General features: G+C 28.9%; 2 protein-coding genes across 2 annotated transcripts; both read right to left on the reverse strand.

Annotated features, from left to right (window-relative positions):
* Positions 1 to 4,897: 4,897 nt before the first annotated feature.
* LOC111307496 (major allergen Pru av 1-like) lies at positions 4,898 to 5,504 on the reverse strand. The gene is made up of 2 exons (XM_089751170.1): positions 5,321 to 5,504; positions 4,898 to 5,193 (listed from the first exon to the last, which is right to left on the reverse strand). Exons 1-2 carry the CDS (start codon positions 5,502 to 5,504, stop codon positions 4,898 to 4,900), a joined length of 480 nt encoding a protein of 159 aa, XP_089607296.1.
* Positions 5,505 to 9,727: 4,223 nt separating this feature from the next.
* LOC149512695 (major strawberry allergen Fra a 1-2-like) lies at positions 9,728 to 10,334 on the reverse strand. Its single transcript, XM_089751619.1, has 2 exons — positions 10,151 to 10,334; positions 9,728 to 10,023 (listed from the first exon to the last, which is right to left on the reverse strand). Exons 1-2 carry the CDS (start codon positions 10,332 to 10,334, stop codon positions 9,728 to 9,730), a joined length of 480 nt encoding a protein of 159 aa, XP_089607745.1.
* Positions 10,335 to 14,512: the final 4,178 nt, after the last annotated feature.

Here is a 14,512-nt window from a genome sequence, read left to right on the forward strand (position 1 = left end):
AATTTTCAAAAAAAATATATATTTCTAATTTAGTCCAAATTGTGGAATAATTAGATATATTTTCAACAAAAAAATAAATTAACAAAAATTTTTCCAATGACAGAGCCTTTTCAAGATATCAAATGGGATTCTTGAATACTCTCAAGGTGATGAAGTATTTTTTTTAAGAGTTATACCAGATTGATGGATAATTTTAAAAATTATTTCCAATATTTAACATAAATTTGAAACCATTAGACTCAAGATCCTAGGATAAATTTAAAATAAAATGATATCATCCTTAGGATGGGCATTTGGGGGGTGCTATAACCTTCCTCACATGCAACCGACTCCCAAACCCTGTTCTAGTTAGTAAACCTGAACCTGTTCTTTTAGGGACTTTTAGTCAAGCTTAGGAGTTCCTTAAAACGATAGATTCCTCAGGTGGCCAATTACACCTAGTAAAAAATATTAGTGGCGACTTCATTTATTTGTTAAGTCCAGTTATAGATTTTTGGATCTATATGTTATGACACCAGATTCGAAAAGCTTTCAAGTTTCGCAGAGGTTCTATATTTGCAAGAATTTTAGTTTTTAGAGGTTCCAAATTCACAAAGGTACCAAGTTTCACAAAGGTTCTAGATTCGTAAAACTTTTAGATTCACAAGGAACTAAGTTTTGCAAGAACTTCAAGTTCATAAAGGCTTCAAGTTCACAAGAGTTTCAAGTTCTCAAGAATTTCAGGTTAGCAAGAACTTCAGGTTTGCAAGAATTTAATATTCGCAAGAATCTAAGGTTTGCAAGAATTTTCAAATTCGTAAAAAATTCAACTTCGTCATTGTAAAGATTACCAAACTGTAATGCAAGATTCAAATATTCACATTCAAAGAATTTTTGTTAGTGAGTCACATCCAAAATTCAAATTTTCATATTTGAAAAATTTACGGATTCACATTAAAGGTTTTAAGGCTCACCTCTAGAATTCAAAAATTCTCATTTGAAAATTTTCAGGATTTTACATCCAATTTTTCAAAGATTCATTCAAAAAATTTTAGAGATTCATATCCAAGGTTTCAAAGGTTCTTTTTCAAAAACTTTATGGCTTCATATTCAAGGATTCTCATTCGAAAAAATTTTAAGGTTTCACATCCAAAATTTCAAAGACTCACATTCGAAAAGCTCCTTTCAACAAAGGCTTTATAACTTTATAAGTTTGGAAAGTTTTCTTTATCCAAAAATCTCAACATGAAAGATCTTCCTAATTCGAGGAATCAAAAGTCAAATATTTTCTCCCAACAATGACAAATGTCATGCAAATAATGCAAATGCCTTCTAAATGATGCAAATGCAACAACCCTTATTCTCACTGAATGATACAAATACAAATGTCATACAATAATTCAAATGTTCCTTACATGATGTAAATGCATGCCCCAACCATGATAGAAATACAATTATCAAGGATTTAAATACAATGTAAACACAATGTATGTAATGCAGATGTTAATACATCAATGCCATGAAATTCCAATTGTAGTAACAAGGTTCTCAAAACTCCCACATTCATTTATTTATCATTATTCTAATACATGACAAATATAATACATTTTCTCAATTCATCTAGGGGATGCAAACTTCGTAAAGAATAAGGAAAATGAGTATTCATTAAAGAAAATTTAGTCAAAAACAAATCAAGGATGAATAAAAGTAAAATATTACGAAAATAGAGTATTAACATCTAGAATAATGATTATTCAAATAATTTTAAACTCTAATTCAGAATTCTTTCTAAAAAACACATTCCATCGGTATTCTCAATCTGTAAGCCAATCATTATCCATATTCTTAGGATCCTCAAATGAAACTGTTTTCCCGAATCTCTATTTTTACTTAACTCACCCTTTTGAGTTTTTAGTTTAAGTTTTCCTTTTACCTCATTTTTTTTTTATTTTTGCACATCTTTTTTTTATTTATTTTTTCCCTTTATCCATTAGTGACACTTTGATCAAAATCTCAAACAATCTAATGGTAAACCTATTTTGGTTCAAATTATGATTCTCTAATTCGAGTATTCATATTTGATCAAAATGAATTTTTAAAAGACGTAATGTAGGTTAGGGTGAGGGGTTATGAAAGAAATGGATAAAATAAGCCGAAAATGTATTTGAAGGGTAATCAAACCAAGGATAATTTTTTTTTCATGTAAAACACCTTGATATTTTGCCCTATCAATTTCTTATTCTTTTTTTTTTCTTTTTTTATTTTTTCAATTTTCATCATTTTTCAAGAAAGATTTAAGCATCAAAAGGGTTTGCCCCTAAAATCACTAAGGATACCAACTTTTCAAGCTTATCAAACTGTGCCCTAGTGTAGGGTGATCCTTGTATAAGGTTCCTTGAAAGAAAATTTTAACAAAACTCAAATAGGGTAGCAAAGGATAATTTTACTCTTTTTGTGAATGATAGAAGAAATATGGTTATTTCTCATCTTAAATATGAATACTCATAATGAAAAACATTCATTGGCCAAAAACAAAGATTACATTTTGCATCAACTTCATCTTTCAATGAGCAAAATTCTTTGCTAATTTATCTTATTTTATTTAGCAATCCCAATGGATCAACAATCTTAATTTATCAATCATATCATCATGAATGAAGTTTTCAAAATCAAATCTTGAATTATTATCATGACTGTCTAAACATTCATTATTTGAAATCAAAGAATGGATATGAAAAAAAAAATGAGAAGGTAAAAGTATATAACAGTAATTTATACGAAATAGAAAATATCATGAAAATGCACCATATCTGTCATTTTTATTAAAATGATGAAAAAAAAGATAGAATTCAAATACATAAAAACAAATCATCATTATGAAGAAATGATGAGATAATATGCAGTTTCAATCAACCTTCTCAAAATTATGCCTCTGGGTGATCAAGCAAAAGACCTTTGTGGACATTTAGCTCTCCTAATTCATTTAAGCTCACCAAGATTGCTCGAATCAAACTTTACACTTTATGCTTGAAAACAGGGTAAGTTTTTATAGAGTGACCCATATTCCCATTATCGTAATCATATGTGGCATTAACATTATACTATATGGGATAGGGTGGCCTCAATGGTTCTAAAAGAATTAGAGATACTAAGTCATTCTTAACTAATTCTAAAAATAGCTCAGTACAAGTTATAAGGATAAGATCAATGTGAGCTTTCTCTTGGTTGCCCCTAGAGCTTCCTAAACTACTCACTTAATTGTTAGGCCTTGAAACTAGTGTATTAACAAAACTAAGCCCATATACTGGTGCTTGAAAAACTAGTTGATAAGGACTTGGGAAGATGTTATTCATGGTTGAGTAATGAGGCTAGTAAGAGACTTGTAAAATATTACTAATTGTCGAGTAGTAAACAGAATGAACATATGGTGGATATAAAGCATAACCTCTAAATTATTGCCCTTCAAAACTCATAACTTGGGTTTCAGCTTCTTTTTTTTATTTTTTTTTGGGCATCCCCCATTTTTTGGTATTACTGGCTTTTTTTTCTTCAGGTTTGCTACTCTTGACAATATTTTCAATAATCTCCCCTAAAATTACCATGTTAGTAAAGTTTTTAGTTTTGTTCCCTATCATCTTTTCATAATAGAGCAAATTCAAAGTACTCACAAATAGAACTGTTGTCTCTTTTTCAATCAATGGTGGTTAGACCTAAGCAATTATATCCTTCCACAATTGGGCATATTCTTTGAAAGACTCTGTTACTTTCTTCTTCATGCTTTGTAAAAAAAGGTGATTAGGGGGCTAAGTCAATGATGTGGTGACATTGGTTAATAAATAGCTGAGCAAGCTCATACCAAAAGCAAATGTGAGTTCGATCTAGCTAAACATATCACCTTACAACTGAGCCAATAAAGCTGTCTTGGAATACATGCATCAATAGCTTTTCATCATTGTTGTAGGTAGCTATTTTTCAATAGTACATGGTGACATGAATTGTCAGACACTTACTACTATTGTACTTCTCAAACTCTGAAACTTTAAAATTTGAAAGAATCAGAACATCTTAGACCAAACAAAGGTCGACAACATCTATGGAGCCATAAAAATCTATCACTTCAACAACTAGCAACCTCTCCTCAAACATGTTCATCTTGTAATCACCTTTTGAATCTACCAAAGCCTCAACCATTTTCAATTTCTCTTTTGGGACATCTAAATTAGGAACTTAGATCGGTGCAACTAACTTTCAACAAGGGCAAGGTTATTGTAGCTTTGGACATTCTCTTTGCTAGGTGTGGGCAGCATTTTTTAGCAAATATAGCCTATCGAAAATGCAAACTGTTGTGATAGAAAGCTTGGAGTGAATTGGGCCTGATATGGGCCATAACCTGGAGGATATAGAGGATCAACAATGTTATGTGAAATATCATCTCCTATCACCTTTCCTTTATTCAACTTGCCCAATACCTTAGGGATTTTGTTCAGCTCTCCCTTAATCCCAATGCAAAACATCAATTTCTCACAATTACAAATGTTCGAAGTAAAACTTTACTTATATAAAAGCTAATTTTTACACGATTAAAAAGAATTAAAAAAAATTACAATAATAATTTGAAATAAAAGTTTATGTAGTTATAAATCAATATATAAAATTTTATTTAAGTATAATAAAAATTATAAGAGTATCTTTAAATAAAATAATAAAATTTTAAAAAAACTTTAATATTTTAACCTTTAGACATCTACAAGGAAAAAAGAAAGGTTGGATCAACAAATAATTACATTTGACGATGTGGCCTTTAGTCATCAAAACAGACTGCAAAATTTCAATATATAATAAGATGAAGGCACATGTGCATTCCACATTGTATGATCATTAAAGCGGATGCTTTCTCAAATTCTTAATATTAGGATTTTTAGTAGGCATCAAGATTTGCCAAAAAGTAGGGTTCAATGGTCTTAAACATTCCCGAGGCCTTTTTTTTGCCTGCCTTGATTCCTTCTTCCTTGAGCTCAAAGTCTCCAATGGTGTAATACTTACTAGTAGTCTTACATATGGATCCCCTAGCTGCAAAGGGTTTTAATTTGGTCTCATAAGTTATTTTCTCAAGAGTGTTCATCAAAGCATTGCCTTCAATTATACTGTAACTATATACAAAATTTTCTTTGTCTAGTGCTTCTATCTTCTGCTTCGCATAATTGAATTGGCTTCCTGCAAGATGAAAGGAAAATATTAAGCTTTTGTTACACAAATAAAAAAATAAAAAAAGAGCTTTACTTGTAAGTTCTAATTCAATATATTATTCAAAGTATTTAGTTGCATGTATAAATTAACTAACCTTCTCCAAAAGTAACTTTCTTGATGCTCCCAGGCTCACCATTGCCTTCAATATACTCAACACTCTTAAAAGCCTGAGGAACAACCTCGGGAATGAGCTTGTCACCATCAAGGATACAAGCCTTAAACATCTTGGCTGGTGGGATTAAAGTAACAACCTCAGATTCATAAGTGAAAACACCCATATTTGATTAATAAAATATATTAAGTTAAATTATATTGAAATTTAAACTAGGATTTTGAAAATGTTCAAAATTAAACAATACAAAAGAGAGAAAAGAGGATGATGAACTTATTGTTTGAGGTGTGAGGAAGAAACTGAGAACTAGATGGTATTTATAAACTGCATTTGAGGTTGAAAATTTTAATTTCTTCATTTTTTTTGTTGGATATATCCAACTAGTCACTACTTTTCAAAGAATTTGCAATAGTCAAAAGAAGCATCCTGCATTAGAACTTTTCATAGTAAATCTCCAATTGGTCATTTTTGTTCCAATTCCTTTACTATGTATTTGCTTGATTTTTTTATTGAAAATTCTTACATATATGCGTAGAAAGAAAAATATAGGGAATAATCAAATGTGCTGATAGGGAACTTCGAATTTGACTAATTACATGGATAATATTGTTTAATTAAGTACTTTTATTTTTTCCTTAAACAAATAATCTATTAAATTTCTAGCATTTATGATATTAATTGGTTTAGACATGGCTAAAATGATAAAATATATATATCTTGAATTTTATCATTTTATTTAAATAAGCTCCTATATTTTTATTATACTCAAATAAATTTTTAACTTTTAATTTGTATTCAAATAAACTCTTAATATTTAATTTATACTTAAATTAGTCGTTAACATAATACATAATAATACAAGTAAGATGTTAGTTTCTCACTATAAAAAATGCTTGAAATAAAACCCTTACTTATATAAAAATTTAATTTTTACATGATTAAAGAGAACTAAAAAAAAAATTGCAATAGAAATTTGAAATAAAAGTTTATTTAACTGTAAATCAAAATATAAAAGTTTATTTAAGTAAAAGAAAATTTATAAGAGTTTATTTAAATAAAATAATAAAATTTAAGAATTTTTTCAATATTTTAATCTTTAGACATCTATAAGAAAAAAAAAGTGTTGGAATAGTGATTCAAATCTCATAACAGATTTGTTTGAGATTGATTAAATTTTGCTTAATGGATAAAAAGCTTACAGAAGAAGAATTCTAAAAAAAAAAAATCTTTGATAGGTAAGTTAATATGCTTATAAATATATGAAATTTTTATAGGTGTTATAATGTATAGATCTGTAGACCTATAGCTAGACCTAATCGTAGGAGTCACCATCAATATTTTTTATTAAGGTATTATTAGTCACCTAACTGAATTTATCTTTTTTTAAAGAGAAATCCCAAACTTAACTTAGATATCTTTAAAAAGTAGATTTTTTGTCTACGAAACTAAGACTAAATCCGAGAGTACAGTTATGTGTAAGGAAAATTATAGCATTCTCACAACACCTATCAAATGATGTAACAGTTTGATTCATATTATCCAAGCCTTAAAATATGTTTGTAATTTACTTAATAAATTTAATATTGAAAATTATTCTTAAAAGTACTCTAATCATTTGGTAGCAATTTAAGATAATTTTCTTACATAAGGAGTATTCATAAAGAATCATGTCTCACTCTGAAGAGGCTACATCATCGAATTTATTAATATATTTTCTAAGAAATCATTTTTTTGAAATCAATCAATAAAATATTCCAATTGTTTGGTAAGATTTATAACAATGCATATCCCACAATCGTTTGGTGAGATTTTTGTTGAAAATCTATTTATGAAAATTTTTTAAAAAAAAGTTATTAAATTCTCTAATAATTTGATAAAATTTAGCAAAAATTTGAATCCCTCAATTATTTGGTAAGATTATAAATAATTTTTTTCTTAAAATTCATCAAGAAATTCTCCAATCGTTTAGTAGAATTCATAATTAAAAATTAAAATCCTCCAATCAATCGGTAGGATTAAAAAAATATTTTTCTTTTTTTAAAATAAATAAATAAATAGAATTTACAAGTAAAATAAAAAAATCCAATTATAAATTAAAAAAATAATTGAAATTTAAATAAATAACTTAAGATAAAAATAAAAAATAAAATAATTACCAAAGAGGAAAGCTTGGATCGGCTTAGCTTAGAGGATGCAGCCCAAGACATAGAGGATCGCTTGAAGGCCACAGCTCCAAGCTTGGCTCGACTCCACATCACAGTTCAACACCTGCAACTAGAATAGATCATATGCTATGAGTTTGGTTGGCACACAAATCTTGAAGGATTTTAATTGATCCAAACGACATCGTTTTCCTCCAATATAAAAGCCCAAATTTTCTTTTTTTCTTAGATTTCCTTCATCCCTTCTCTCTCTTCCCTATCTTTTGTCTGTCTCTCTCTCTAAGAAGCTATTGAATACCAGCTAGAAACCCCAACAAAACCTAAACCAGGGCAATTATTTCTAGAAAACGACGACAGAAACTTCAAAGTTTGTCGAGAAATTGATCAAAAACTTCAACAACCCAAAAAACTTCCTAGATTTTTTTAGAAACCTAGATTTTCCCTAAATTTGCCAAAAACCCATAGACTAAATTGATTCCCTTTTTTCTTGTTTTCCCTAAATCTAAACTCTCGTAAGTCTTTAGATTTCTTTTTTGCGTACTGCTTGATTTTTCTTTATATCCCTCTCTATTGAATCTAGGTTTGTATTTATAGAGTTTCAAATTATAAGAACTTTAAACTAAAAAGAGTTTCAATTTTTTTTTAATTCAAACTTCAAACTTTAATTTAATCTAAACTTTATAATTCAAAGAAACAGTCCCAGACATATTCAACCACCCCCAAACTTTCTTAATTTTTCCTTTTTCATTTTTTTATAATATTTACTAAAAAGAAAACATATCAAATAGTTACAACTCCAGACAAATTGTGATGTCTACAATAGAGTTAGGTATGAGAAAAATATGTAAGAAAATTATAGGGTTTTATAGGATAGACAACCCATAGGACTACTGGAAATTTATGTCTTATTGGTATGTATATTTAAATATTTGTGAGTGGACTCATGAAAACTGAGAGAGTGCACATTGATATGGTGCATTAGTGCAGTATGTATTTATTTGTATTGAGAATACTCCATATAAGTAAAGGAAATTGAGAGGGTCTATGAGTATTAATAGTAAGTGAGAAAGATTTGATGTATATTTGTAATTCTTTATAACTATTAAATCTTTTCTCTCATCCATGGACGTAAGTTAGTTGGATTGAACCACGTTAAATTATTATTTCTTATATGGTTGATTAATCGTTTGATTTTACTTCTGCTGACTTAATTGGATTAGAACTTTTTGCCTAACATAAAGAAAGGTTGGATCAAGAAATAATTACATTTGACGGTGTGGCCTTTGATCATCAAAACAGACTGCAAATTTTCAATATAATAAGACAAAGGCAATTTTTTTTTAACAAAAGCAGTCGCAGTAAAAATATAAGGAAAAATATACGAAATTTAAAATTTAAATTTATAGAATGTTAAAAATAATTATATAAATTAAGTTAGTTAAACTCTGATTTTAACGAAGGCAACTTTGATTTTCTAGTTTATTATCCTAAGTGAAAAGAAAAACTAAAAGAATATGTGTATATATATATTCCTGCCATTCTAAATTATTTTAGTGTTATTAATTTTCATGGAATTAAGAAAGTTTTGAATTTAGTGTATTTAATATTAAAATTTAAATTTAAATTTCATTCAAGTATCCTGAAAAGCAAAAGGGAAAAGGAAAACAAACGAAACATAAAGTCAAGTTACGGCACAAGATTGGACGTCAATATTTATTGCCTTGTTCATACTACCTGGCATTCAAACAAAGAATTTTTATTAATCGATCTCGTAAAAGTTATCATGTAATTTTAATTTCAATTTAACTACAATCACGAATTTCTAACTTTCCGGACAAAATGTCCAAAAAGAACTACTTTACGCGTCAGAATTAGTCTCACATTTCTTCTAAAACTTGACTTTGTTATGTTCAGGATATATAACTAGTAAATCTTGAAAGATGAAGATAATGCACTCATCATTTTCAATGGATAGCTTGATCGCAAAACAACTTTTAATTTAAAGCTAAACACATTCGATACTCCTTTATTTATTACTGGCAGTTGACATTTTCAGTTCAAGCTTCCTGGTAGTCAGGACAAACTGTGAACTCTTATTAGCAATATGAAGGTCATATGGACCAACAACTGCTAAAACTAGAAACTTAAAAAAAAAAAGGTACATATGCATTCCACATTGTATGATCATTGAAGTGGACGCTATCTCAAATTCTCAATATTGGGATTTTTAGTAGGCTTCAGGATTTGCCAAGAGGTAGGCTTCAATAGCCTTGAACATTCCCGAGGCCTTTTCTTTGCCTGCCTTGATTTCCTCTTCCTTGAGCTGTAAGTCTCCAATGGTGTAATACTTACTAGTAGTCTTACATATGGATCCCCCAGCTGCAGAGGGTTCTAATTTGGTTTCGTAAGTGATTTTCTCAAGAGTGTTCATCAAAGCATCTCCTTCGATTATACTATAACTATACACAAAATTTTCTTTGTCTAGTGCTTCTATCTTCTGCTTTACGTGATTGAATTGGCTTCCTGCATATAGAAAGGCAAATATTAAGCTTTTGTTTCACAAATTAAAAAAAAAAAAGGGAACTTTACTTGTAAGTTCTAATTCAATATATTATCCAAAGTATTTAGTTGCAAGTATAAACTAACTAACCTTCTCCAAAAGTAACTTTCTTGATGCTGCCAGGCTCACCATTGCCTTCAATATACTCAACACTCTTAAATGCCTGAGGAACAACCTTGGGAATGAGCTTGTCACCGTCAAGGATACAAGCCTTAAACATCTTGGCTGCTGGGATTGAAGTAACAACCTCAGATTCATAAGTGAAAACACCCATGATTCTTGTGATTTGAGAAATGATCAGAGGAGGGGTGAAAATAGAATTGATTGATATTTTGCAAGGAGATTTTTGAGGTGTGGAGATGCGAACCTGAAGCCATTGTATTTGTAGAGTAAGAATGAAGACTAATCTAGAAATTAAGCACCTAAAAAAACTTGCACTTGATTCTGGTTTTTGTACTGATCTTACATATTCTTCAATATGCAACAGACAAGCTTACTATAAGAACAAATTTATGGATCTTGAAAGCAGTCAACATCAGAAGACGATTAAAAGGAAAGAACTGTAATATTTTAAGCACAGAAGACCTTGGATTCAAGTGCTTGGACTGTTAGGGACTCGTAGGTATGTGGTAAATTGTAATTATAACGATTAAATAATCAGTTAATATTCTCTAAAAGGCAATAAAGATGTCTTTGTCAACTCAAAAGATTAATGAAAGAAAATATAATTTGCAAAATGTTGCAGGAAAACTGCAAAATGAATCCCAATATCAAGTACAACCTTGATTTCTAGTATATGTTTTTCCTTTCATATATATGAGATAATAAACTCAAACTTATCTTTTTATTACAGTGAAAACACAGATGATCATAGCCAGAGACCACCACTCTCACTACCCAAAGTGAAATACCAAAATCACACCATTAAAACTTAGCTGACATGAAGAACAGCAAGCTGGAGCTGATAGTAACCTAGTTGTAGAGATGAGGATTTGCCAAGAGGTAATCGTCATAATGTATAGATTTGTGGATTTATAGTTAGATATAGACTAAAGGAGTCACCACCAATCTTTTGTTTTAAGGTGTGAGTGGTTACTAGACAGAATCTGTCACATTTAAAGAGGAATCTCAAGATTAACTTAGTTATTTTTAAATAGTAAATTCTTATTCACGAAACCAAAATTTAGGTCCGAAAGTATGGTTATACATGAGGAAGGTTATAGCATCCTCATAGCACCTATCCAAAAAATGGTACCAGTTTGATTTCAAGTTATCCAAATCTTAAAATATATTAAAAATTTATCAAATAATATAATATTTAAAATTTTTCTTAAATTACTCCAATATATTGGTAATAATTTAAAAATATTCCTTCATCTTAGGAGTATTCAAGGAGATTATTTGTTATACTTTGAAGAGGATTTGTCGTCAGATTCATTTAATTTTACTCATAGAAATAAATATTTATAAACCGAATTTATGACAAAAAATATCATCCAATCTGTTGGTAAGACTTTTTGTTGAAAATTATCCTCCACTCTGATGAGAGGATTTTTATGTAAAATAAAACAGGAAATCTTTTATTTTTTAAACTTGATTTTTTTGAAAATTATAAGACTCTCTAATATGTTGGTAAAACTTTATTTTGGAAAAATATTGGCCATCCAATTTGTAGATAAAACTTTTTTTTAAATAAAAAAAAGTTATAAGTTTTCTAATATGTTGGTAAAACTATATTTAAAAAAAAAATTGATTCCCTTCCAATATGTTGATAAGGCTTTTATTTTAATATTTTTTTAAAAAAATATATTTAAAAATAATAAAGAATCAAATAAATAAATAAAATAGCTAAATAAAAAAAAAACTTAAAGTAGTCTCAGCTAAGTGGCTGGGCTGCATGGCTTACTAGAATAAATCCTCACAATTCTAGATTCTACAAAGAATTCCACAAAAAAACTTATTGCCAAAAATCATATCTTTTTTCTAAATGATGTTTCTTTCCTTTTTTTCTCAAGAGTTTTTGCATAATCATTTTCTCCATCCTTGTTCTTTGTCTGCCTTAGAACAATTTATAAGGATTTTCTAGTAAAAAATTTTAGGGTTCCATTGATTGTCAAGAATTTTTAAAAAGTTTTAAAATCTCTTTAATTTAAGTAAAATCAATTTAACAAAAGCCCTAGCTTCGATGCTCTATGATCCTTTTTTATTTGATTTCTTATTTCATGCCGGTTAAAAAAAATCCAAAAATTCCTCTTTGCTCAATTCTTGTGCAAGATTTTCAAAAAATTTTGTTTGATTTTCTTTTTTATTTATTTAGTTTTTATAAAAGAATAAATGAACAAATAAAAATAAAAATATTTGTTGGGGCGAAGCCCATATCAAAATAACATACATTGGGTTCAAAGCCCAACAATCTCAACAAAATTTAAATCAAGAATTTGGATGCACACCCCGAATGAAATGAGATGTCTACAGTTGCCCTCTTTGCACATTTTCACAAAACAGAAATGATGTAAAGATATAAACAACCATTGAGTATGGTTCAACTTAAGCAATTTTAAAAGAATGCGATTTTTAAAAAAATTTAAAAGGTTCCTCTAAACAAAGGCATAAAGCTTAAAAATTTTGATAACTCTTCTAAACAGAGGTTCAACAAATTAAACTCCTCTATATAGAGGCAAAGAAATCTAAATTAAGAAATGTGCTCTTCTATACATAGGCTAAACAACTTTAAAATAAGAAATGGGCTCCTTTATACAGAGACTGAGCAACTTTCAAATTAAGAAATGAGCTTCTCTATATAAAAGCTAAAACAACTTTAAATTAAAAAATGGGTTCCTTTATATAGAGGTTAAACAATTTTAAAAACTTTAAATAGAAAATGTTAAAACACATCCATTCACCCAAGTCTAGAAAAATTTTAGCTTGAAATCCAAATATTCATAACTTGAAAATTCAAGGGTCCACAAACTACAAAGATTCATAAGGTTCCATAAAAAATTTTGAAAAATTCCAATTCTCCAAAATTTGTAAAAAATTCGCAATGATTTCAAAATTCACTAAAAGTCAAGATTTGCAAAGGTTTGCAAGAATTTTAAGTTTCACAAAGATTCCAATAGTTTGTAAATGATTCAAGATTCTCAGAGATTCTAAATTCACAAAGATTTCAAGTTTCGTATAGGTTCCAGATTCGTAAACATTCCATATTCACAAAATTTTTTAGATTTTCAGACGTTCTAGATTCGTAAAAGTTTTATTTTTTGCATAGGTTCCAGATTCGTAAGAATTTCAATTTTTTAGAGGTTTCAAGTTTCGTAGAGATTCTAAATTCGTAATGTAGGCACCAATTTTGTTCTTCTTATTTTATTATTATATAATTCTATTTATTATTATTATTATTAATCTTTAAAACAAAAAAAAAGTAAACAAAAAAAGTCTTTGATTTCAACTCTAGCAGTTGAAATCAAGCTACCAAAGTGGTCCAAATTTCTTCCTAACACTGCTTAACATGGCAGCATGAAATCTGGTGACCAAAAGTCACCGGATGACACCTAAATTTTCCATAAAAGGATCCCAAAATATCTGGGATCTTGAATCTCAAAAGCTCTATAAATAGAGCTAATCTTTGTAAGGAACGGATAAAAAAAAAAAACAATAAAAGGGAACACACACAATTATGAAAAAAAAAACAACAACAAACAAAAAAAAAATTTCGAGAATGAAATTCTCGATCTAGGAAGTTGTAGATTTTTTTTTTTTGAAAAATCTGGGCATGGAAAGGTGTTTAGAAAGCAAAAAGGATCATTGGGGGAACTTTTGAAAAAAATTTTGGGTCACCGAAAACTGAAAAAGTTTGAATTTTTTGACGACCATTGAATTTTTCGGCACCAGAATTTGAAAAGTTTGAACTTTTCGGTTATCATTGAATTTTTCGACCACTGAAATCTGGGAATCTTTCAATTTTTCGACGTCGTTGAAGTTTTCGGCCATCGGTGCAAGACGGCAACCGATCGAAAACTAGGCTCCAAGGTGACCGGCATAGGGGCTGGGTTTTTTAGAGAGAAAAGCTCTGGGTAAAGAGAGAAAAGGGAAAGGAGAAAATAAAAAACAAAAACCAGAAACAGGCCTTTTATAGGCCCTTCAAAACGACGTCGTTTTGGACGTCTGGACTAAACTCGACCCGCGCAGGATCCCCATGCCAACCTGACCCATTTCATAGGTTTTTCCTTTTCTTTTTCTTTTTATTTTCCATTTTGATTTTTACTTTTATTTTTTTATGTTATTTTTTATGATGCTATTATTATTATTATTATTATTGTTATTGTTATTTTATATTATTACTTATAATAATTTAAAAAAAATAAATAGAATTAAACATGAAAAAACTATAATATTTCTTAATAAATTTTTTAAAAACTAAATAAATATATGAAAAAACTTTTTAAAAAATTA

Source organism: Durio zibethinus, chromosome 22, assembly GCF_047325235.1.
Source record: "Durio zibethinus cultivar Kanyao isolate XHJ-2024 chromosome 22, ASM4732523v1, whole genome shotgun sequence".
Lineage (NCBI taxonomy): Eukaryota > Viridiplantae > Streptophyta > Magnoliopsida > Malvales > Malvaceae > Durio > Durio zibethinus.